Source organism: Cavia porcellus, unplaced genomic scaffold, assembly GCF_034190915.1.
Source record: "Cavia porcellus strain 051 isolate PalLab524CR breed Dunkin Hartley unplaced genomic scaffold, mCavPor4.1 scaffold_6, whole genome shotgun sequence".
Classification (NCBI taxonomy): domain Eukaryota; kingdom Metazoa; phylum Chordata; class Mammalia; order Rodentia; family Caviidae; genus Cavia; species Cavia porcellus.
Window position 1 is genome coordinate 89,347,353 of NW_026947489.1, and position 21,192 is coordinate 89,368,544.

A 21,192-nucleotide genomic window follows, 5' to 3' on the forward strand; every position below is an offset into this window, starting at 1 on the left:
GTCAGAGCCACAGAGGCTGGAGCGTGGTGGCTCTCAGCCAGGATCCTCGGAAGCTTCAGAAGTGGAAAGGGCAGGGATTCACAGCCCCGATGGGGATGGGGCACACAGCTCGCTGACACCTGATTTCAGTCCCTGCCCAGCTGGCGGTCCTCTGTCACGACAGCAGTAAGAAGGAACACAGGCAGAGCAGGGCACAGGGCTTCAGCCGGCCCTCTTGCTCTTTTTATCCCTTCTTGGTCAGTACAAACGTCTGTTCTGCCTAAGCAGGCTCCTGGCTCCCCCGCTGCCCTATGTGGGTCACTGTACATCTGCCTGGAATTCCAAGTCGGCAGGTCACAGCGCACTTGGACACACCCAACTTCAAACGCCACCTCAGAATTTTCTAGCTGGGTGACCTGGGGTCACTTCATCTCGCAGAGTGAGCCTCTTTCATGAGGAGAGGGGGAGAATTAAATGAGAGTCCTTCAAAAACTCTTTCCTCAGGGCCAGGAATTTAGCTCAGCAGCAAAAGTGCCTGCCTGGCAAGTGCAAGGTCGTGAGTTTGATCCCTGGTACTAAAAAAAACCAACCAAACAAAAAACCTGTCTCCTTTTACAGGAATTAAGAATCATAATTGTGGTTCATCCCTGTAACTCCAGAGCGTGGGAGGCTGAGGCAGGAGGATCACCACGAGTTTAAGGCTACATAGCAAGACTGTCTCAAAAAAAAAATATTCACATCTGGGTTGCCAGAGAAAATACAGAATGCCCAGTTAAAATTTTTTTCCATGCTTCACGTGTGTGTGTGTGTGTGTGTGTGTGTGTGGTATTAGGGATTAAACCCATGGCCTCCAACATGTTAGGCAAGTGTTCTAGAACTGAGTCATCCTCAGTCCTGCCCAGTTCAATTTTAATTTCAGATAAAACAGTTTTTTTAGTATAACTATCTCCCATGAAAGATTCAGGACATATTTCACTTAAAATGCATTGATTGTTTATCTGAAATTCCAATGGGACTGGGTCTCTGTGTTTTGTAGTCTTGACCCAGGACCTATAACTTACTTTTTTCTTTTTTGAGACAGGGCTTTACTATGTAGTTCAGGCTGGCTTTTAAGTTGTAGCAATCCTCCTGCCTCAGCCTTCCAAATGCTAGGATCGAAGGTGTGCACCTCCACGCCTGGCTTCAACTCCTATAATTTACCGGGCATCAGAGCTAAGTCTCACTTTCCAACCTTTCAACCCCAGGGTCAGGGCTGGGGGTTGAACCTGACCTTGTGCAGAGCCCCTGAGCCACATGGTGGTCCTGGACTCAACTGCTGGGACTTAAAAACAAACACAATGGGAGTCTTAGGAACCCATTTCACAATTTAAATACATCAAAAGGACTCATGAAAATAAAATTCACTACAGATTTAGCTCAGTGGCACAGTGCCTGCCTGGCAAGAACAAGGTCATGAGTTCAATACCCAGAACCAAAATAACTAATTGATTAAATCAACAACACAAAGAACGCTTATATAATTTTTTTGTACCTAGAATTGAATTCGTGACTTTGCACTTGCCTGGCAGGTACTTACACGGCTGAGCTAAACCCCCAGCCCAATGCTTATATAATAAATGTACACTTATATAGTGTATAAACTCAAGATGAGTAAATAAGTTATATGCAAATAATTGCTACGAATTCACTCTCTAATGATGGTGTTTCTTTCCCTTTTTTTTTTTTTTTTTTTTTTTGTCTTTGTCTTTTTTTATCGGTACCGGGGATCGAACTCACGACTGCCTGCTTGCACGGCAGGTGCTTATGCCGCTGAGCTAAATCCCCAGCCCCATGATGGTGTTTCTTGTAGGATTATTTCTCCCTTCTACCTTATCTGGGCCAACTCATAAATCCCACAGAGTTTGGGGATTTTTTGTTGTTGTTGTTGGTCTTTTTTGTCTTCTTGAGACAGGGTTTTGCTATGCAGTTCAGGCTGGCCTTGAGCTCACTTTGGAGCCCAGGCTGGTCTTGAATTTGCAAAGACCCTCCTGCCTCAGGCTCCTGGATGACAGGCGTGCACTACCACACCTGTCTCCCATCCAGTTTAAACTAAATGGCAGCTGCCTTTCCAGAGGGTTACCATGGACAGAGCAGCCTGTGAACACTTTATGTGTACTGGTTCTTTTTTAAAAAAATAGCTGGATATGGTGGCTTACGCCGTCATCCCAGCACCCGGGAGGCTGAGGCAGAAGGATCACCGTGAGTTTGAGGCCATCTTGGGCTCCATGCTGAACTCAAAGCCAGCGTGAGCCGCACAGTGGCACCCTGTCTCAACCCCACCACCACCACAAAACCAGGGACAGCTGCACACCTGCAGTCTCTGATGCTTGGCTAAGGCAGGAGGATCACAAGTGTGAGCCCCATTTAAGCAACCTAGCAAGACCTTATCTCAGAATGAGAGAATAAAAAGGGCTGGGGGTGTAGCTCAGTGGTGGGGTGTCCCTTGACCAAAACAAAACCACCACCAAAATTCTGAGATGATTCACAGAAATGAAATTTTCTCTAGGATTTTAAGGTACCCGGTTCAGTGTTTCTAGTATATTCACAAGGTTGTCCAACTCCAGAACATTCCAATCACCCCCAAAAGCCCTCTACTCCTCAGTCCCAACCACCCAAGCCCTGACACATCAGCCCCCTGGTCTACCTCCGTCTCTGATTTGCCTATTCTCTTTGTGATGTGAAATCCTACAACGGGCCTTTGCCTCTGCTTTCTTGTGCTTCACATGTTTTCGAGGTTCAGGGGTGTAATATACACTTCACCTTGTATCACGGAGTAATTTCCATGGTATGAATACATCACATTTTGCCTGTCACATTTTATCACTTGATGGGTGTTAGTTGTTTCTAGTTTGTTATTATGAATGATGCCATAAATATTTGTGCACAAGTGTGTGGGGGACCATGTCTTTCCTTCTCTTGGGGAGATGCTTAGGAGAATTTCTGGGTTATATAGCGACTCCCAAGTTTGACATTTTGTTGGTTGGCTTGTCTGTCTGTCTGTTTTTTGAAACACAGTCTCACAACGCAGCCAAGGCTGGTCCTGAATTTACAACCCTCCTGCCTCAGCTTCCGAGTACTGGGATTACAGTGTGTGTGGTTAGGTTTAAATTTTTGAACTGTAAGACTGTTTTCCACGACCCACACCAGCAGCGTATGAGCTTCCAATTTCTCTACCATACAACACTTACCTTCGCATGCAATGATTTTTGTACCCATCCTGGTGGGTGCACTGTTGCATGTCCTTCTGGTTTTGATATCCATTCCCTTACTGGACAATCATGTCAAGCACTTTTTCATGTGTTATTGGCCAGCTGTGTATTTTCTGCAGAGAGATGTCTACTCAAATCCTTTGCCCATTTTTAAATTTGGTAGTCTTTTTGCTGTTGAATTGTATGACTTCTTTATGTATTGTGGATGCTAATCCCTTATCAGATATTGTATATGATTAGTAAGTATCTTCCCCCATTCTGTGGGTTTTCTTTGTACTTTATTGAAGTATGCTTTCCTTTGATGGACAAAATTTTAAATTTTTGATGAAATCAAATTTATTTATGTTTCTTTGGTGGAATTAGGAGTGCCAACTTCTTCAACTTCCTCCTCTTCTCCTCCTCCTCCTCTTTCTTCTTGAAACAGGATATTGCTGGTTGTGAACTCATAAGGTAACACAAGCTGTCCTCCAGTGCAAGGTGATCCCCCTGCCTCAGCCTCCTTAAGTGCTGGGATTACAGGTATGTGCCACCACCGCTGGCTGGATGCTAACTTCTTAAACCTTTCCAACAATTATATGATCATAATTAACATCCTCATTTTTCAAATGAGGAACTGAGGCATAGAAAAGCCAAGTACCTCACCCAGAGGTAGGATCTGAACCCAGGGCCCATCCCGCAGGACCCCAGGTAGGAACCACTCACAGTTCCTATGCTGATGTTTTCTTTTTGTTTTTTAGACTGTGTCACCCTGTGTTGCCCATGCTGGCCTCAGACTCTTGATCTTCCTGCCTCAGTCTCCAATGCTGGGATTACAAGCGTGTATTACCACACCCATCTTTGTTCATAATGATGATTATTATTATTGGTACTGGGAATCGAACTCATGACCTCTCACTTGCCGGGCAGGTGCTGTGCCATTGAGCTAAACTCCCAGCCCATGAATATTCATCTGAAGGATCCACGCTTGGTGGGACCTGAGAGGTGGGGCGTTTCCATGGCAACTTCCTAGTGGTATGTAAAGCTGCACCCCCTTGCCAGGGAGCAAGTCAGGACAAGAGGGCAGAGGTGGGCGAAGGAAAGCCACACTCTTGCCGGTGGAGTAGCAAGGGCCTGGGAGGAATGGCACTAGGGCCACCTGAGGAATGCGGCCACGCCCATTGGAGCTATGGGTGCAGGCAGGACTGGGGGTTGGGAGTGGGCTGCCTGCGGCCTGGAGACAGCCAGTCCTGTGACACTGGTGACACATACCCCCCACCCAGCCCGCCCTCGCTGGCCCCAGCTACCCAGGAGGCAGCCAGTGCTACCTGGAGCCAGGAGGAAAATTTTCCAGGAGCCTGGAGCTCCCTGATGACAAGTTTCAGCATGACAGGGAAATGACAGGTGTCCTTCTGTCCTGGCAGTGACCTGTAGTTTCTGTTAGGGACCTGCATTCCACAGGGCCAGCATGCACACGGCACTGGGAAGTAGTCGAGAATGCACCACACCAAAACACGCCGCTCTGGCCTAATGACTTTTCTGAGTTAAAAAATACTCAAAAACTAGGTGCAAAATCACTGGGACCTTTCTTTTCTTTTCCTTTTTTCTTTCTCTTTTTGTAGTACATGTGATCAAACCCAGGCCTTCACACTGAGCTACATCCCTAGCTTGCTATCCGTCTGTCTGTCTGCTTGTTTACTTGAGATGGTTCTCAACACAGTCTAGGGTGGCCTTGAATTCTTTATGTAGCCCAGGCTGGCCCTGTGGTTGTCGAAATCCTCCTGCCTCATCCTCCCGAGTGCTGGGATTACAGGTGTGTGCCACCATGCTCAGCTTAGTTTTTATTTTCAGGGTCTCACTAAATTGCTAAATTGCCCAGGCTGGTTTCAATTCTGCAATCGACCTGCCTCAGCCTCCCAGGGTGCTGAGATTACAGGTGTCACCATCACTCCCGACTTGACTGTCTGTCTTTTTTTCTTTCTTTTTGACCTCCTTAAAAGCACTGAATGAGGAGCTAGGCACATAGCCCAGTGGTAGAATACACACTCAGCGTGTACAAAGCCCTGGGTTCGATTTCCAAAACCCCGCCCCCCCAAAAAAGGATGAAATTATCATGTGAATAACTAAAGTCCTCTCTACACCAGGACAGTGCAAATGCATCCGTTGCATCACCGGTGACGGGCAGCTGAGGTGAGGGAAATCTGTGCAAACCAAGCTTGTTAAAGTGGCCTTCACCTTCCTAATAAGGACCCTGCCAAGCCCCACCTTGTCTCCTTTGCATAATTTGTGGCTGTTTGAGTCAGGGACTCTCTGGGCCTGTGTCTTCCTAGTGCAGCCTTGACACAGGAGCCACTCGGTTGACAGCCTCAAGAGACACAGCTTTAGGTTCCCGGGGGCAGAGCTCTGGCCTCTGCTGGTCCTGGGCAGGGGAGCGTGAACCCGCCCTGATGGAAGCTCTGCTGCACAGACTGCAGGAGGGGAGTCAGGAAATCGGGCACTCCATGGGAGACTATCCTGCCTCATCATACAGGTGGGAAGCCCCCCTGGGGGTTAGGGCCCAGGGAGACCCGCTGCTTGCACTGGACGTTAGAGGCCACCGCTGGGAGCAGGAAACTGGCCAGCTGCTGTCCACAGCTCCGGAGGTGGAGCCCAGACACATGGAAAAGTCACAGGCACCAGATAGGCTTGGCTTTATAAATAGAGTTGAAATCTCTAGAAAGCTCATTTCCAAAACAGCAAAATCCACTCAAGATAAAAAGTAGAGAAGCTGGAAGCAGTACGGATAGCAAGTGAGAACGTACTTGAAACCTCTGTCTGTCTGTCTGTCTGCCTATCGACTGTTCAGTTTGATCCAGAAGTCACCAAAGCATGGCTGAATAAGCAAAGAACTAAAATGTACACAAAACATAAAGCTTTGTAATATTTCCTGGTCACTGTTGAATCTGGTCAGTCAACTTGGTTTTTTTGTTTTGATTTTTTTTTGTCTTTTTGAGACGAGGTCTCGCTATGCAGTTCAGGCTGGCCTTGAGCTCACTTTGTAGCCCAGGCTGGTCTCGAACTCACAACGATCCTCCTGCCTCAGCCTCCTGAGTGCTGGGATTACAGGTGTGAGCCACCACGCCCAGAAACTTGTTTTTTGAGACAGGGTCTCAGAATATAGCCCAGGAAAAACTTGACTCAGGATCGTTCTGCATCAGCCTTCCGGATGCTGGGGTTACAGGCGCTCAGCACCATGGTGGCTCCACTAGCTCTTGACACCTGCCTGACTTGATTAATTGAGCTCTTGTATTATGGGGTGGCAAGGGTGGGAAAGCGGCCATTTAAACACTGCACAGCCTCCCTTGGCGATAAAGGCAGCCAATGAGACCCAGCTGACGTCCTGGGGTCAGAAACTTTGAGGAAAGCTGTTCAGAGAAGGCTGATTCATCTGGGAGCAAACACACAATTGCCTCTCAGTTTTTTCCTTCTAGTTACCTGGAATGCAGACATGATGGCTGGAACTCCAAGGGCCATAGTAGACCATGTGGAGATGAATGGGCTGGAAGCCGAGATCAGAGGGTGCAAACATTAAGTTAGAGGCCGGATTCCTTAAGCCCAAGGACCATGGGTCTACCATGCCAGCTGTAAATACTATGTCTAGACCTTTTTTGCATGAAGAAAAATAAATCACTATCAAACAAACAAAAACAACAAAACCCAATCAATCAATAAAAGTTAGAGATGGAGCACATGCAAAGATCCTGGGTTCAATCCCTCATACCAGAAATAAACAAACAAAAGTGACTGGGGGATACAGTTCATTGTGAAGATTCTGGGTTTTAATTCTTAGTATGGCAAGACATACATATATGTGTGTATATATGTGTATTCATATTCACATACCACTCTGTAAGCATCTGGAGGTTTTGTTTTGCTTGCTTTTGGCTTTTTGAGGTAGGGTTTTGCTATGCTGTCCAGGCTGCCCTTGAACTCACTATGTAGCCCAGATTGGCCTGGAACTCAAGGTGATCCTCCTGCCTCAGCCTCCCGAGTGCTGGGATTACAGATTACCACCATGTCTGGCAAGCATCTGTTTTAGAGACCCAGAGTACCCCTACTGAGTGCCAGTCCCTCTTCTCCCTTGCCCTGTGGCTTTGGGCACATGGTTCATTTCTGGAATCAGTTTCCTCGTCTGTAGAATGGGTGTGCAGGTAACATTACTCTCTCACTAGCTTCTAGCAAAGCTTAAATGAACAAATGGAGATAAAATCGCTGGCCTGGTACCCAGCCTGTAGCTATTACTGTACCACATTATGCAGTCATGCAGGCCCTGGCGCCCGCAGAACCAATCGGAAAACCGGGGCACGTTGCTGCCTTAAACAGCAGGTGGCCAAGCTGGCAGTGAGGATTATTTTTATTTCCCTAGCTCTATCTCTGCCTCGAGCGATGGTTATCCAAATGTTGTAGTGGTGATTTCTGTAGTAGAAATCTTGCTTTCTTCTAAATGAAAAGAAAAAAAGGATGCCTTTCCTTTTCTTTTTATTTTAAGCAAGAAAAAAGGGAAACCCTCTGGAACAACAACATAACCGCTCGTGCCAAGAACCATGAAAATACTCCCGGCCTTTAAGTTGGCTTCTCACTCTGGGGCGGCAAACTCAGGAAATAATCCGAATTCAGGAAGAGGCCATGTCCATAAAAACATCCCCGGCGGCAGTATTTATAATAGGGAAAACCTCGCAGCCGGGGAAGGCCTGGCATTAGGGTAATGATTACTATCCACTCATTGGAACCTCGTGTGCCGATTAAAATGGAAAAGATGATGATGGCGGAGCCGAGTGGAAAACTGCTCATGAAAAATGAGAAGTGAAAGGGGCGGGATGCAAAATTAGACCTGTCCAGGAAGGCAGCGAAAATGCGCCCTGGACAAGGACCAGAGGGGACCGCGCTGGGTCAGAGACCCCGGGTGACTTTCTGTTTCCTCTCCATTTAGCATTCTGCCTCATGATAATCCAAACATTGGTTTTAAAAATCCAAAGGCAAAGCAGGGAGAAGACGGAAGCGGGTCCGTTAGACGAAATTCGGAGGTGATTTACAGCTCTCGGCCAGCAGCTCCGGCTGTCGGCTGCCTGGGAGAGCCCGAGTCTCCTTTGCTCTCGGCCTTCATGGTGACCAGATGGACCCCACGCGTCACCAAGTCCGCTAACAATGTAGCTGCTCTTGCTGGGCGTGGTGGTGCCCGACTGTGATCCCAGCAGTGGGGAGACTGAGGCAGGAGGGTCACAAGATCAAGAGTAGCCTGCGCATGGAGTGAGCCCTTGCCTCAAAAAACTAAAAAAGCAGGATCCAGACACAAAACTGACAAGGAAAGATGCCCACCATGTGTTAGATAGAATAAGCAGGCAGAGGCCAGAAAGAGGGGCAGGATTTTGCCTGATTTAAGAGGCAGGCAACACCCCTGGCCTCTTTGATTTCTTATTTTGAGGCAGCCTCACAGTCACTGAGTTGCCCAGGCTGGGTTTGAACTTGCGATTCCCCTGCCTCAGCCTCTCAGACTGCAGGGATTACAAGCACGGGCCGTTCGCATCCAGTGTCCTTGTCTGCAAAAGAAATGGTAACAGCCACCCTCCTGATTCATACTTCCCGGTCAGGTGTAGGGATTTAAAATCGCCATGCTCTTTCTGTACAGGAAGACTGGGTCCTTCGAGCTGCAGCCAAACAGAGACCAACATTCCCAACACTCCTCATCACCTTAGCACCAAAGGGAGCTGCTTACACTCCCCATTTTCTTTCTTTCGAATTTCTTTCTTTCTCTCTTTCTCTCTCTCTCTCTTTCTTTCTTTTCCTATGTAGTCCAGGCTGACCTTGAGTACACTATATCCCAGGCTGATCTCAAACTTGCAGCGATCCTCCTGCCTCAGCCTCCCAAATGCTGGGATTATAGGCGTGAGCCATCACGCCTGGTTTTTTCCTCTGTAGGGTAAGAGGGAGAAGATGACAACAAAGTCCCAGTACAGAGGAGAAAAACTGCATTAGTGCAGGAGTGAGACTAGGGCTGAGATGCAGAGAAGGACCCCAATTCCTTCTGTGACTCCCATGCCACCACTGTGTCTGGAAGAAGCCATGACCTACTCTCCTCCAGACCCCGCCATCTCAACATGATGGGCAGGACATGGCACTACTCAGGGCTCCCAAAACCGGACGGGTCACTGGGACATTTGGGGCATGTTTAACAACCGGATTCCGGGCCTCCACATCCTCCCGTCTCATCCTGATGCATCAAGTGAGGGCGGATCTGGGCTGAGTCACAAGGTGATCAGTGCCACCCCAACTTTGGCCTGGCTCCCACCCAGCCCTCCACATTGCCCTATGAGTAGGCCGAGCGATGAGGGCCATCTCAGGTGGCACGAGCCCTGGCAGCGGGGAGAAACCGGAGTGGGCCTGGGTCATCTAACAGAGCACTGTTCTGGCCCAAGCTCACTTCTTGGGTATCAAGATCAGGGGAAGGCTCGGGACAAAGTATCCTGGGCAGTCAGTCCGTGAGCTGTCCAGGGCCAGGGCCACTGGGGGCATGGGAGGTGGTAGGTGAACAGATCTCAGCACCCCCAAATCCAAATGTGGCCCAGGCTCCTGTGGCGACCATGTATCACACAGGCCCGAGTCGCTCTCCTTCCCTACCCAGCCATTGGCAGGGACCTCCTTGAGGCTGGCACAGGTCTCTTCCTCTCTGTGTGCACAGGGCTGAATATTTCATGACTAAGGGAGAGGGAGTAACACGTACCGTGTTACCACGGTGTCAGGGCAGGACCAACAGTCACACCACCAGGCACGGGGGAGAGACACGTGCTCACCCCAGGGGCGGGGACCTGGGGCCTTGTCATCTGTCACCTGCTGGAGGCTGAGCTGCACACTGGCAGGGGCCTGGCACCTTGGCACCCTTTGAAACAGTAAGGAATTAGGGTCACAGAGCTTCTGCCTAGAAAGCGGCCTCGCCACCACACACACGGGCACACACAGAACTGGGCCTTCATGAAACAGAAGATTCCTTTCTTTCTTCTTTTTCTCTTTAATTCTGTCACTGGGGACTGAACCCAGGGGTACTCTGCCACTGACCTACATCCAGCCCTTTAATTTCTTTCTTTCTTTCTTTCTTTTTTTGGTACCAGGAATCAAACTCACCAACCTCATGCTTGCCAGGCAGGGGCGGTGCTGCTAGCTAAATCCCGGGTTTCTCTGGGGTTTTGAGATAGCGTCTCACTACACAGTTCAGGCTGGCCTGGAACGCACAGCCAGCCTCCTGCCTTAGCCGCCTACAAGCCGGATTGCAGGCGTGTACCGTCATACCCGGTCTTTTTATGTCTTTTTAAAGTTTGAGACAGGGTCTCACTAAGTTGCCTAGGAGCCACTCAAATTTCAGATCCTACTGCAACCCCCAATTTAAGAACTGATTTGAGCATCACCAACAAATGCCTGAATCACTGGGCAAGGTGATGCTGAGGAATGGGATACCTGTCTGGTCTCCCAGTATCAGCTGGCAGGTGATTAACTGATAAGCTAATTAATTTCAAGGGAAAAAAGTCAGGGACACACAGCACCCACTGCCTTAATCAAGTGATCAAAACTCGCATTATTTGTTACATTTTTAAAACAAGGTCTCCCTATGTAGTTCAGGCTGGCCTTGAGTGATCCTCCTGCCTCAGCTTCCTGAGTACTTCAATGCCAGGCAGGCTCCACCAAGCCCCTGCAAAATTAGCATGACTGATAGTGGCTCAGACCTTGAATTACAAAACATCTCTGTCTAGTGCTTGCTAAAAATAGCCAAGTTGAATATTGTTTCAGGAAACAATCAGACACACCCAGAATGTTGACATTTACAGGCAAAGAGTTGTTTTGACTATGGAAAAATGCAATAGTTTCCGAACTACCTCATTCTGTGATTAAATCCCTTCCTGCTTCAGATACCTGGAGGGAACTTGCTTTTCCTGACCCACATCTGTCTGAGGACCTCACTGCAGAGCAAGGCAACTCCCTTCAGAGAGACTGCCACTAAAGAACAAATAAAAGATGCTGCCTAGGGGCTGGGGTGTAGCTCAGTGTTACTGTGCCTGCCTGGCAAGTGTGAGGCCCTGAGTTTGACTCCCAAAACCAAAAATTAGGAAATGGGAAGACAGAGCTTTTGCAAAGTGTGAGGGGGACCAAGGTGAATTAAGAAGTGCTGTGTACCTGTCCCTGCTCCCCACCATGAATGTGATCATTATGGGCTTTAAACACGTACCAATAAAAATTTTTTTTAAATTATAAGTTCCAAACTCTGGCTAGTACTAGGTACCAAAAGGTCAGTAGAAGCTGGCGGTGACAAGCAGTTCCCAGGCCTGCAGCACAGGTTGCTCTGTGAGTCCCAAGTCACTGGATGGGATGCCAGCACCCAGACCACGTGAGACTCCAGTCCACCTCATCATGGCCGTGCCCTTGGGGGTGCTGGGCCAAGCTGCTGCCCCTCAGAACGGACCCCACAGCATAGCAGCGACATCCCCAGGGCTACGTAAGCCCCTACATCCGCCTGGCACTGTCCTGGGATGCAGAGACACTTGGTCACCCTCCTGGCACTGGTGGGGGGCTCCTCTGCCACCACACCTCTTGGAGTCGGGGCAGAAGGGTCAGCAACAGGGAATCCAGCACAGCCAGGCCTTCCCATGAACACCGGAGACCCCTGGAACCGGACAGACCTGGTGTGATTGCTCGGTCTCACCAGTCTCAGTCCCAGCCTGGGCACCTGTCAGGGCTCATGGGGATCCCTAAGCCCACAACTCACCTGTGGTCCAGCAGCAGGAGGCCCTGCTCCTGTAGCCTCTTCACCTCCTCACTTGCTCCAAACACATCCCACAGGGTCAGCTGGGACTCAAACTGCCGCCAGTGCTGGGAAGGCAGGGGGCAGAGGTGGTGAGCAGACTGGGGTCCAGCAAAAGGGGACAGCAGGTCCAGCCTGGCCTGGGGATGTTCAGGGACACCCGGACAGGTCTGTGGGCCAGGGGGAGGTGAGTGCTTTTACCCACATGGTACCTTCAGGCCAAAGCCCCAGCTCCTGGCCAACCCAGGTCTCCTTCTGTGCCTTCCCCCACTGTCCCTTCTCCCTCCACACAGCAGGCACAGCCACAGCCAGAGCTGCACCTGCAGGCAGCACTTCATCTACAAGGGCTCTGAGTCTGAGCAAATGATCCAGTGAGCTTCCAGCTGAGGCTTTGGTGCCGCTTACCACAAGGGAAGCCCTTTGGGGAACCCATTCCCTCACATATCTGGGAAAACTAAGGCACAGAGCTGTGAAAGGATCTGGATCCAACATCGCAGCAGAACTGAGACCACACCCTGGTCTAGGTTCTCACCATTGCCCTGCACACCTACAGCTTCTGCACTGCAGACCACTGGACCACCGCTCAACCTCCAGGAATGCAAGAGGCTTGTGTGACTGCGTGTGCGTGAGCGGAGGGGAATGAGACAGAGGCTGGTCTCACAAGGCTTAGGAGGAGCAAACGGTATGCCCTCACCTGGTGCGTGATCCCCACATCTGTGCGCAGCCCCATGGCCAAGACCTCCTCCAGCCTGAGAAAGAGAAATCAGCAAGAGACTTAAAGAAGAGACCCTGTCTCTCCCCTTCTTCCAACCAGACGCTGGGCTGCACAGATGGGTTTCTGCAGCATGGGGCAGGGCCTGGGGCTGGGGGAAACAGAGGCACAGGTGGCAGTGCTTCCAGGGCACAGGAGATCCTGAGACACTCACAGCTCCAGCTCATCCAGGGGGACGCGCTTCCGGGTGCCATGACCAAACTGAATCACCTCCCTCATCCAGTTATCAGGCTCCAGGGTCTGGATCCGAGCCTCCCGGGTGTGGCACCCCGCCCCATGGGGCACGAACCGCCCATGAGCACCTGGTAATCACAATGGGGCAGCCAGGGGTACACTCTGTGCTCACAGCCTTAAACCCAGGCCGCAGCATCTCAGGATGGGGTGTGTGACTTCTCAGGCCCTACTCCAGCGCACCCGGCAGCAATTCTGTGGGCGCCTCTCCGCTCCCCTATTCTGGACTTTAACAGGCCCTCCAGGGGATTCTGATGCGCACAAAAGACTGAGAACTCCAGAGCCCCAGCAGGATAGCAAGCAGGACACATGCACAGGCGACAGTCCCACCCGCAGGGGATTCTTTTGCTGCACATTAGGTATGAGGAAATACAGGCTCAGAGAGCTACACAGGAGGCCCAAGTCCCCGCTGAGACATTCTCCTGTCTCAACCCTCTGTCACTCACAGGAGACTCACCAGGCCCCACGCCAAGGTACTGACCGCACTGCCAGTAAGTCCAATTGTGGGTGCTGAGCGCCCCCTGTGGGGAGGGAGAGACAGTGACGCCGAGGCAGGAAGGTGCCCAGCGTGGACTTTTCAGGGGTGGGGTGGGGGTGGGAGTCAGGCTCTGCGCGCCCTCAGCCTCTGGACTCCAACTCACACGGCGCGCAAAGTTGGAGACCTCGTACTGGCGGAAGCCTGCGGTCCGCAGCAGCGCGCGCCCCTCCGCGTACATCTCCGCTGCCAGCTCGGGGTCGGGGGCCGGGACGGCTCCGCGCTGCACCTGGGCGAAGAGTGCCGTGCCGCGCTCCAGGGACAGCTGATACAGGGACAGGTGGTCGTCGCAGTGGCGCAGCAGCTCCCGCAGCTGCCCGAGCCACGGCCCTAGCTGCTGCCCCGGCAGCCCGAGCATCAAGTCCACCGACACGCGGCCTGGAAAGAGGCGCCGCGCCGCCGCCAGCGTGCGCAGGGCGTCCCGGGCCGAGTGCGTGCGCCCCAGCAGCTGCAGCTCCGCGTCGTCCAGGGACTGGGGAGAGAAGGGGGAGCATCCAGACCCAGACCCCTGACACGGGGCAGAGGGACCCCACCCCTCACGGGGGCAGGGAGCTGCGAGGGGAGGGGAGGGCGACGGCCGGGCCAGAACCCAGACGCAGCTGCTTTTCATGGAAGGGTGAATTTAATCCTCACGTCCTCTAACAGTGTTAGATCCTTTTCTTTATCCCCCCCCCCCTTTTCTTACAATACTCAGGATAAAGCCCAAGGTCTTCACAGTGAGTTATAAATCCAGCCCTTTAAAAAAATTTTTTTTTTTTTTACTTTGAGACAGGGTCTCACTAAACCACTAAATTACCCAGGGTGGGCTTAAACTTGAGATCCGCCTGCCCCAGCCTCCAAAAGTACTGGGCTGACAGGCCTGCACCACCATGCCTAGCTTCCAGCAGCAGTGTTTGTTTGCTTGTTTGTTTTGAGACAGGGTCTCGCTATGTAGTTCAGGCTGGTCTTGACCTCATGGTAATCCTCCTGTCTCAGCCTCCTGAGTGCTGAGATTATCAGCATGCATCACTAAGCCTGGCTCATAAATTAATTAAATGTAAACAGCTGCATTTCAATTGCTCGCCAGCATGTGGCTGCTGTGCTGGATGCAGGATTACAGACATTCTCCCCTCCACACCTAAGTACTGAAGTATTTCCTAAGGACAAGGACATCTCTTACATAATCCAGCCCAATTCTGGGGTTCAGGAAGTATAATACCAGTGCAACACCATTACTTAATACATTGTCATATCCACATGGCCAGTGGCCCAGTCCTGTCACCTGTTGTAATTAATTTCCTCCTTCCTCCCCAACCAGAAGTCATATGTTATACTCAGCTGTCACCACCACTGTCATCTCCTGTACTCCAGATTTTCTGTCTTTTTCTTTCTTTCTTTCTTTTTTTTTTGTTGCTGGGGATTGAACTCATGACCTCAAGCTTGCCAGGCAGACGCTTGTGCCACTGAGCTAAGCCCCTGGGCCATTTCTTCATCTTCTGTCTTTTGAGACAGGGTCTCCCTTTGCAGTTCAGATTGGTCATGAGCTCACTGTATAGCCTGGGCTGGTCTCGAACTCGAAATAATCCTCCTGCCTCAGCCTCCCGAGTGGTGGGATGACAGTCGTATGCTAACATGCCCAGTGTATGCCACTGACTTTTTCAAAGAGTACAGCCAGTTTTTGAAAATGTCTCTTAATGAGTAAGTGCTAGAGATCGACTGCACATTAAAGTGATAGTTAATTCCTCTCTCCTTTCTCCCTTTGCCGGGGTTTGAACCCAGGGTCCTGCTCATGTTAGCCTAGTGCTCTACCACTGAGCTGCATCCCCAGCCCCAGGAGTTTCTTCCTTTCTTTATCTGATGTTTCCGCACTATTAGTTTCAAGATATGCATTTCAGACAAGAAAAATCTCAGAAATGACCCGAAACTCCATGAGGGGCAGCATACTGGACCCATCAACCCCTCCAACGCCTAAGTGCTGAACAAAGTACTTCCTAAGGACGAAGACATCCCTTGCAATCTTAACAAGTGGATCACCCTGGATGTGGAAGTATTGAGGCCTATCTTTCTCCCTGCTTAAAAACCTTCAGTGGCTCCCTTACCCGTAAGAAATTCCAGAGCACCCGTAGGTGCTGATGGCCCTCAGGCCCTGTTTGGCAGCCTTGTATCTACCTTCTCCAATCACAAGGAATGACTCACAGTTGTCCCGAAACATGCCAGGCTCTTCCAGACCTGTGTCTTTTCCTCCCATACCTCTCACCTTTAAATTCTCCCTCTTCTTATTCAAATATCTCCTGCTCCAGGAAGGCTTCCAGTATTTCACCAGACTGAGGTGCCCTTTTTACACTGGACTCTGAAAGCTTCTCTTAGAGATCGCTTTACAGGCAGCATTTACCATTCGCAATGATCTGGCTACCTGCCTGCCTCTCCTGTGTCTCCATCACGTAACAAATCTTTTTAGCCAGATACGGTGGAGTGCACCTGCAATCCAGCACTGTGAGAAACTGAGACAGGAGGATTGGAAATTGACCAACGTGTGGGTAACTCAGTGACTTCGCAAGACCCTGTCTCAAAACTAAAAAAAAAAAAAAAACAAATAAACAAACAAACAAACAAAAAAAAACCAGTATATATATACCAGTGTGGAGCTAGGCATGGTGGCACACACTTTTTAATCCCAGAAATCAAAAGGCTGAGGCAGGAGGATGGCAGCCAGCTCCAGGCCACCCTGGCCCACCCAGAGAGTCCAAGGCCGGCCTAAAGTACATAGCCAGCTGGGTCTGGTGATGCATGCCTGTAATTCCAACACTCCAGGGGCTGAAGCAAGAGGACTGCCACCCGTTTGTGCTTAGCCTGGACTACATAGTAAATTCTACGTAGTGAGTTTAAGACCAGCCTGGATTGCATAGAGAAACCCTGTCTCAAAACAAACAAAATAATATACAATGAAAACTAAACGCCATAACCAGACCCTGTCTCAAAACCCAACAGTCAATAAATAAATGCCCAGTGAACGAATGCCACATTAGGGAAAAAGACCCTGACCATTAGGGACGCCGGCATAAGGGTGAGTGGGTTACCTGGAGGCCAATGGACAACCTGTTGACTCCCGCCGCCCCGAACTCCGCCAGCCTGGAGCCAGGGGCGGAAGTGGGATTCACCTCCAAGGTGACTTCTGAGTCAGCAGGCAGGTGGGCCACCTGTGCCACTGCCTCCAGGAGGGCGGCCACGGTGTGGGGACTGGCCAGACTGGGGGTGCCTCCACCAAAGAATACAGAGTCCACCCTGGAGGAAGAGGACAGAGAAGATGAGACCTGACCTGGGCGAGGTCTAGGCCGCCCGCACCTGCCCCCTGCCCGCGCACTCTGGAGCCCAGGCTGCACCTGTGCACCCCGCCGAGCGCAAGCAGCGTGTGCGCCTCCGTCACCAAGCAGCGCCGCAGGGCGGCCTCATCCACGCCGCCGCGCGCCACGTACTTGTTGAAGTTGCAGTAACTGCAGCGCTTTTCACAGTACGGCCACTGGGGACAGGGGACAGGGGACGAGGAAGGGTATGGGGGTGAATGACCCCGGGTTGCTCAGTCACTTCCAGGGTTCAACACACACTGCCCCATCCTCATCCCCATCCCGAGGCTGAGGCTGCTCAACATCAACCAACAGCGGCTGCGACGTCTGAGCCGCACTGTTCAGCAGCAGGCGGCGCTGGAATTACGATGCCCGCTTCAATATGAGAAAATGAGGCTCAGGCCAGGCCTAGTGGCCCACGCCTGTCATCCCAGCACTTGGGAGGCTGAGGCAGGAGGATCCTCGTGAGTTCCAGGCCAGCCTGTACTATCCAGTGAGTTAAAGGCTAACCTGAAGTACATTGAGAGACTCTAAGAAAAAGGAAATTTGGAGAAAAATAGAAAGGAAGGAAGGAAGAAAAAAGAAAATTTGCAACAGGCTCAGAAAGGTCACTTTGTCAAGGTCACTGCATATCTTTGCATCTGAGACTCTGGGTCTCTAGATCAAGACCCAGACACAAAGAAGAATCCAGGTAGGCACGCACAGGTAAAAATTCCCTGTAATGAATGTTACATTATGTATGTCTAAAAGGGACCAATAAAATGAAAGGAAAAAAAGTGACTAGAGTACCAGGGGTCAGCGCCAGTCACCACCACGTTTCCTCGCGCCGTGGCCCCGCCCCTCCCCGCCCACTCACGTGCACGTAGAGCGCCGCGCGCCTGCTGGCGGGGTCGCCTCTCGGGGACCCCTCGGCGCTGCCCACTCGGCGGCCCTGGGCTGCCCTGGCAGCCGCCACCAGGCCGCGGGCCCGGGGCCCAGGAAGAACCATGGCGCCCGGCCCGGCCGGGTCCCGAGCCGATCTGCGCCCTGGGCACACGGTGCGTGCAGAGCCCGGGCGGAAGGAAGTGGAGAGGCGGCAGACGGCCACCGGGCTCCGGTCTGCGGCGCCACCTGCCGGACGCCCTGTGCTCACCGCAGCCGCTGCAGGCCTGACTTCAGACACCGCCTTGTGCCTGGCCTGGCCCGTTCCCCTGGAGATCACAGTGCGTCTCCTTCGCATCCTCTGTGGCTGGCACAGAGCTGGGCGCCTGGGCACCGAGGTGCATCGGATCGGGTCTCAGTCTGACAGCCCCGAGACAACCAACAAGTCAGGACATGGGAGGTGTCAACTCAGTGCCTCCTGTGGGGCTGGGAGAGGTCTCTTCTCAGAGCAGTTGAGGGTGGGAAATTCATAGGCTGAATTTTACATTTCGTTTTTATTCTTTTTTTTTTTTTTTTTTTTTTGCGTACTGGGGATTGAACCCAGATCCTGCACACTGAACTATAACCAGTTCCTTTTTTTATCTTTTTTTTGTTTTTGGTCTTTTTGAGACAGGGTCTCGCTATGCAGTTCAGGCTGGCCTTGAGCTCACTTTGTAGCCCAGGGTGGTCTCGAACTTGCAGCAATCCTCCTATGTAGCAATCCTCCCGAGTGCTGTGATTACAAGCGGGAGCCACCACGCCTGGCTTCTTTTTTATTCTTATTTTGAGACAGCATCTTGCTGAATTGTACAGGTTCAGCTCAAATTTGTGATCCTTCCGTCTCAGCCTCTCACAATGTTGGGATTATGAGTGAGCACCACCATGCCTGATTTGGGGCTGGATCTAGAAAGAATGGAAAATCCCAAAGAGAATTGGCTGAGATTTCCAGGCCAAGCCAACCCATGCACGTACTGAGAGGACTCAGAGTTGGTGTGTGCCAGGGAGTTGGGTGCTCGGGAAGCCCTGGGGAAGCAGCCCCGGAAGACCTGTTCCCCACAGTGGAAACTACACAGGCTTCAGAGCGTGGCTGTAATCCCACTACTCAGGAAGCTGATGCAGGAGGATTGCTAAATTTTAAGACCAGTCTGGGCCACCTATCAAGCCTTCATTTCAAAAAGAATAGGGAAGAGTTAGCCAGTGTGGTGTGCAGACCTGTAATCCTAGCATCTGGGAGACTGAGGCAGGAGGATTGCAAGTTCAAGGCCAGCCTGGGCTACATAGCAAGACAGTCTCAAGATAAAAATAAAACTAAAATGAAAAGGGCTCGGATGTGCTTAGTGTGAAGGCTCTAGGTTCAATCCCCAATAAAGAGACCCTCTCTCACACACACAGAGTTAAAGATCGCGGGTCTGGAGTCTGTCAGGGCAGGACAGTTCACCCGGTGGCCTGCGACAGTCCTGGTTCTTGCTGGCTTGCAACTCTGAGGAATACTGAAGTACATCTTAAAAAGGAACAGGCAGGCTCTGTCCCAGCTGCCTCTGGAGACAAAGTGTCCTTCAGTGCCTTAGCCCAACAGGTGACGTGATCCTGAGCTACCGTAGCCAGGGTGGGCTGGCTTCCAGGGCCCTGCAGCCTCGGAGTGAGTGGGGCACGCAGTTGAGAGTCCGTCTACACCGGCCAGCCTTGGAGGCCCCAGGCTCCTGCTGTCCCTGGCTGCTTACTGTAATAACACACCTGCTGCATGCGTGGATTCCTGGCTCACGGGACTCACACAGGTGGGTGACAGTGCGAGCCCAGGTGGCTGACTATGGACACGTCTAATCCCAACTGTGAAACCTCGGCCACATCGCTTTGAGGTGGGACTGGTGTCAAGAATCAAGCTTGCTTCACTGCCTAACCAGCGCTTGGTGTCACTGATTGACCTATGCTTCCGAGAGGAAAAACGGACTTGGCTTGGATTGCAATGGGTAATTTTTGATCCATATGGGAATAAAGTTTCTCTCTTTGAACTAGGAACAGGAAGCAAGAGAAGACCCAAGAAACCCTCTTGCCTTGCTGGCTGTTGCTTTTACTTAGTTTGAGACAAATTCTCACTGTGTACCCTCAGCTGGCTTCAGACTCCCGCCTCAGCCTCTCAAAGGCTAGGATTCCAGGCCTGCATTACCACACCCACCTAGTAGACTCTTAAAACCACTTTTTAATTATTTTTTATTTTTGTCTTTTTGAGGCAGGATCTCATTACACAATTCACGTTAGCCTTGGGCTCACTTTGTAGCCTAGGCTGGCCTCGAACCTGCAAATGATTCTCTTGCCTCTGCCCCCCTAAGTGCCGGGACTACAGAGGTGCACCACCACGCCCAGCTTTTAAAAACACTCATAATGAAGCAGCATCGTGGCATTTCCCTGCAGTCCCAGCTGCCTGTGATGCTGAAGCAGGAATACTTGAACCCAGGAGTTTGATACTGGCCTGTCCACACAGTGAGACCACACACACACACAAAGGAAAATCTGTAAAAGATCCTGCAGCTGGGCAACACAGTATTGGTCCTCCACCAGCTTTGCTATAGGGACATCTCTGACCTGTGTGTCATGATAGTAACAGGCACCAAAGGTCCCTTTTCAGAGACCCGCTGCTCTTAAAACTGACTGCTCTTGGCCCATACCAGCATCTCTGAGTGAACTTCTGATATCAGGTGACCACTTCAGATCACACTAAGGTCATCATCCTCCACACACACACCCCGGGAGCCCAGAAGGCTGATTACACATTCACCTCTGGACACCACATCTGAACCTTAAATCACTCTCTGCTTCACTCCAGATTTCCCCAAAGACACCCCTCTGGGAGCTGGGTTTGAGACGGGTTAACCCCTGAGACAGAGACGAAGGACCTTTGTTAATCACAAGCTGGGTCTCAGGCCCCCTTCCCCACGTCCCCGAAGCAAAACCCTTTTATGCAGCTTCTCCAGGGAAGGGTTGTGATTCTCAGAGGTGGCCAGACACGACTGTGTGGGAATCTTGCTTTTCTGAAAGCCAGTGAGTACACCAACCCCATGAATCTGAAACCTGTAAGTAACCAAAACAATCTTGTGTTGTCTATCCTGGTGGCGCACACGTGGAATCCCAGCACTCAGGAGGCTGAGGCAGGAGGATGGAGTCCAGCCTGCTTGAACCCCTGCCTCAAAAAGAGGGTCAAGACTTACAGCTACAGGCTCCAGGTGCTCAGGAATGTTGGGAACATGGAATGTGGCACATTTAGCTGGCCCTGGCATCCAGGTTACTCAGGCAAGAAGGGAGAAAACCAACTCTGGATCCGAGAGAGAGAATCTCAGCTGGGCGGGAAGCATTGCCCTCTCTTAACCCACTAGGCAGCTTACAAATCAACTGTTTTGCAAAATCCTCATTTC

The 21,192-nt window shown here is 51.2% G+C and overlaps 1 protein-coding gene across 4 annotated transcripts; it reads right to left on the reverse strand.

Annotated features, from left to right (window-relative positions):
- Positions 1 to 6,999: 6,999 nt before the first annotated feature.
- On the reverse strand, positions 7,000 to 18,257 carry Rsad1 (radical S-adenosyl methionine domain containing 1). Of its 4 annotated transcripts, none has more exons than XM_013149535.3 (9): positions 17,742 to 17,980; positions 16,925 to 17,061; positions 16,622 to 16,826; positions 13,672 to 14,037; positions 13,488 to 13,551; positions 12,954 to 13,101; positions 12,722 to 12,776; positions 11,992 to 12,095; positions 7,000 to 8,779 (listed from the first exon to the last, which is right to left on the reverse strand). In XM_013149535.3, the coding sequence occupies exons 1-9, from the start codon at positions 17,871 to 17,873 to the stop codon at positions 8,722 to 8,724; spliced, it is 1,269 nt and encodes a 422-aa protein (XP_013004989.3). In that variant the 5' UTR covers positions 17,874 to 17,980; the 3' UTR covers positions 7,000 to 8,721. The 4 variants fall into 4 exon arrangements, 2 of the variants coding, with proteins under 2 accessions (XP_013004989.3, XP_003466907.3); XM_003466859.5 differs by having other exon boundaries at positions 7,705 to 11,889; positions 17,742 to 17,965; XR_010048284.1 differs by lacking the exon at positions 12,954 to 13,101 and having other exon boundaries at positions 17,742 to 18,257.
- Positions 18,258 to 21,192: the final 2,935 nt, after the last annotated feature.

Excerpts from the sequence above, each read along its gene's own strand:
- Rsad1 (XM_003466859.5), bottom strand. The coding sequence starts at position 17,873 with ATGGTTCTTCCTGGGCCCCGGGCCCGCGGCCTGGTGGCGGCTGCCAGG. Across the intron at positions 14,038-16,621 it reads GGTTGTCCATTGGCCTCCAG|TCCCTGGACGACGCGGAGCT; the intron begins GTAACCCACTCA and ends TTCTCTCCCCAG. Across the intron at positions 11,890-11,991 it reads CTCCTGCTGCTGGACCACAG|GGGTCTCCGGTGTTCATGGG; the intron begins GTGAGTTGTGGG and ends GTCCGGTTCCAG.